Source organism: Piliocolobus tephrosceles, unplaced genomic scaffold (assembly GCF_002776525.5).
Source record: "Piliocolobus tephrosceles isolate RC106 unplaced genomic scaffold, ASM277652v3 unscaffolded_14008, whole genome shotgun sequence".
Lineage (NCBI taxonomy): Eukaryota > Metazoa > Chordata > Mammalia > Primates > Cercopithecidae > Piliocolobus > Piliocolobus tephrosceles.
The window spans coordinates 1-2,425 of NW_022295431.1; the positions used below are offsets into that span (position 1 = coordinate 1).

Below are 2,425 nucleotides of genomic sequence, written 5' to 3' on the forward strand. Positions count from 1 at the left end.
CCCTCGGGGAGCCCCGCCCCGCCCCACAGAGCCCCAGCAGGCCCTGCACCCGCATTGCCAGGCCCCAGGCAGCTCCAGGGGAGCTGGGAGTGGGTAGGGAGGTGCCTCACACATTTCAGGAGCTTGATCTCATCCACAGCTGTCTCCGTGTAATGCCCTGCACTCTTCACCACTTTCAGGGCCACAAAGCGCTTGCGCCTGCAATACCGAGACCCCTGTAGGCTGTGGCCCCGGCAGGACCCACAGCAGGGATCAGGGTGGCCCCAACCAAACCCAGGGACAGGATCCCAGCCAGTGCTGGGCCCAGAAGGCGAAGGAGGCACTCACTGGATGTCCCAGCAGAGCCAGACGGTGGAGAAGTGGCCCCAGCCCAGTTTGCGCACCACGTGGTACCGCCCATTGAACAGGTCGCCAATCTTGACAGGGTAGTAGCCGCCTGCCAAGGGGAGATGATAGATTGGGGTGGTGGGGGTTCTCAGTCCCCTGGGCCCCCGAACACCTCGACCCCATTGGCCATCTGGCCCATGTGGGTCCCCTGTAGTGGCCGTCAGGCCGCGCGTGCCCAAGGCCAAGCCTCACCCTTGCAGTAATCCTTGGGGTCTTCCTGTTCCTCATCGTCGGAGCCCAGAAGCCCCTGCAGCATCTGAGGCGCCGGCGTGGCCAGGGCTAGTTCAGAGCCTGAGGACTCGGGCCCGCAGGAGGCCTGTGAGCTGTGGGTGGGGTGGGTGGGCAGTGAGCGTGAGACACGCCAGGGGCCCCGGGTGCCCGAGCCGAGCCCTACCTGCTGCTGCTGCTGCTGCCGCCGCCGCCGCTGCTGTCCCCCACACCACCCGTGCTCGCGCTCATCCCGGCCGCGCAGCCCGCAGCTCCGGTGCCCCGGGCGGCTGCTCCTGTGGGGCCTGGCCGCGGCCTGTGAATTTATAGCCTCGGCCGGCCGCTGATCTCACCCGCCTTTATAAATAGCCTCCCAGCTGCTCGGCTGTGGGCAAGGTATGCGGCGCGGGGAGGGGGCGGCGCGACGGCGGCCCCAGAGAGCCCGGCCCCCAGGCAGAGCCCCCCTCCTGCTCCAGGCCCACCCTGGAGGCAGAGGGGGCTACTGCTTGGGGACCAGAGACAACTGAACCCCCAGGCTTAGCCTCCACACCCCAGCCGACGGGGAGGTCCACGCGGGGGTGAAGTAACCCGTTCTCCAGTGCCGACTGTGGGGACGTGCTCCGCTTGGCAACCTGGTCCTTAGGCCAAGCCCTGACCACCTGTGCCCCCGTGGGCATCCTCCTTGAGGTGCTCCTCTCCTGTGGGAACCCCATCCCTGGCTGCTCCCAGCCACTTCCTGCTTCTATGTTTCATTAGCCCCTAGGACAAGTGGGAGCCCAGTGCCCTCTGAATGTGGCGTTGCTGGGGACCCCTCATTTCCCTTACCAGAGGCACCGGGCCTGCTGAGGGAAGGCCTGGGAGCTTGCGAGCCCAGAACCTGTTCCTGCGACCCTGCCTGGCACTCTGGCTCCCAGCACCTGCTCTTCCTCTCCACCATTTGCAAGGTGCCAGCCGTGGGCTGCTCCATAGCCACACATGGGGGAGGCAGCAGGAAACTGCTCGCTGCTGGGGACAAGCAAGCCCATAGCCACTTCTCTGTGAGTGTGGTGGTGACTGAGAGACCAGGAGAAATTGGGTCCCCAGAAGCATCCACGGCAACCCGGGGCACAGTGGGGCAAGGCCTGCAGCCAAGACGTGTTCCAGCCCTTCACGTGCTGGCCATGACTGCTGCATGGTTTGGGGGCAAGGACTAGAGGCCTGGGGTCTGTTGGCTCAATGTGGAGCTTGGGTGATATGGGGTTGGGGAGTGGTCAGTGAGCTTCTGCTCAGCAAAGGGTCACTCTGGCCACTTCGAGGACAAGGGAATGGAGAGGTGAGAGTGGAGCCGAGAGGCCAGCTGGGGTCCGACAGAGGAGCCCCAGTGAAGGGGAGGGGGCTTGGCAGAGAGGGTGCTTGTCGTAAGATATTGGTGCAGCGTTCCTGTGCCAGTGTCCGTGAACTGGTAGGGGTGGGCCACGCATTGGTGGAGGGGCCAGCGAGGTCAGGGAGTGGGAGGGCAAGTGAAGCCCGGGTAGCTGATGGCCTCTCTTTGTCTGTGGGTAGCAGGTCATAGCCATGGGGCTGAGGGGCTCTCAGTCACGAGAGCATTGAGTCGGCTCCTGCAGGGAAAAGCAGGGGCTGGGGATTGGGCCCTTTGTAAAAAGACATTTCTGTCCAGGTGTGGTGGCTAATGCCTGTGATCCCAGCATTTTGGGAGGCTGAGGCGGGCAGATCACCTGAGGTCAGGAGTTTTGAGACCAGCCTGGCCGACATGGGGACATCCCGTCTCTACTAAAAATACCAAAATTAGTCAGGTATATGGTGGCACACGCCTGTAATCCCAGCTACTCGG

At 64.0% G+C, this 2,425-nt stretch overlaps 1 protein-coding gene across 1 annotated transcript; it reads right to left on the reverse strand.

The window, feature by feature from the left end:
* Window positions 1-110: 110 nt before the first annotated feature.
* On the reverse strand, window positions 111-1,838 carry LOC111532976 (the record flags this gene model as incomplete). Its single annotated transcript, XM_023199915.3, has 4 exons — window positions 111-198; window positions 328-436; window positions 580-710; window positions 1,420-1,838. Coding segments are annotated over 4 exons (747 nt in total), but the record flags the coding sequence as incomplete, so codon positions are not given.
* Window positions 1,839-2,425: the final 587 nt, after the last annotated feature.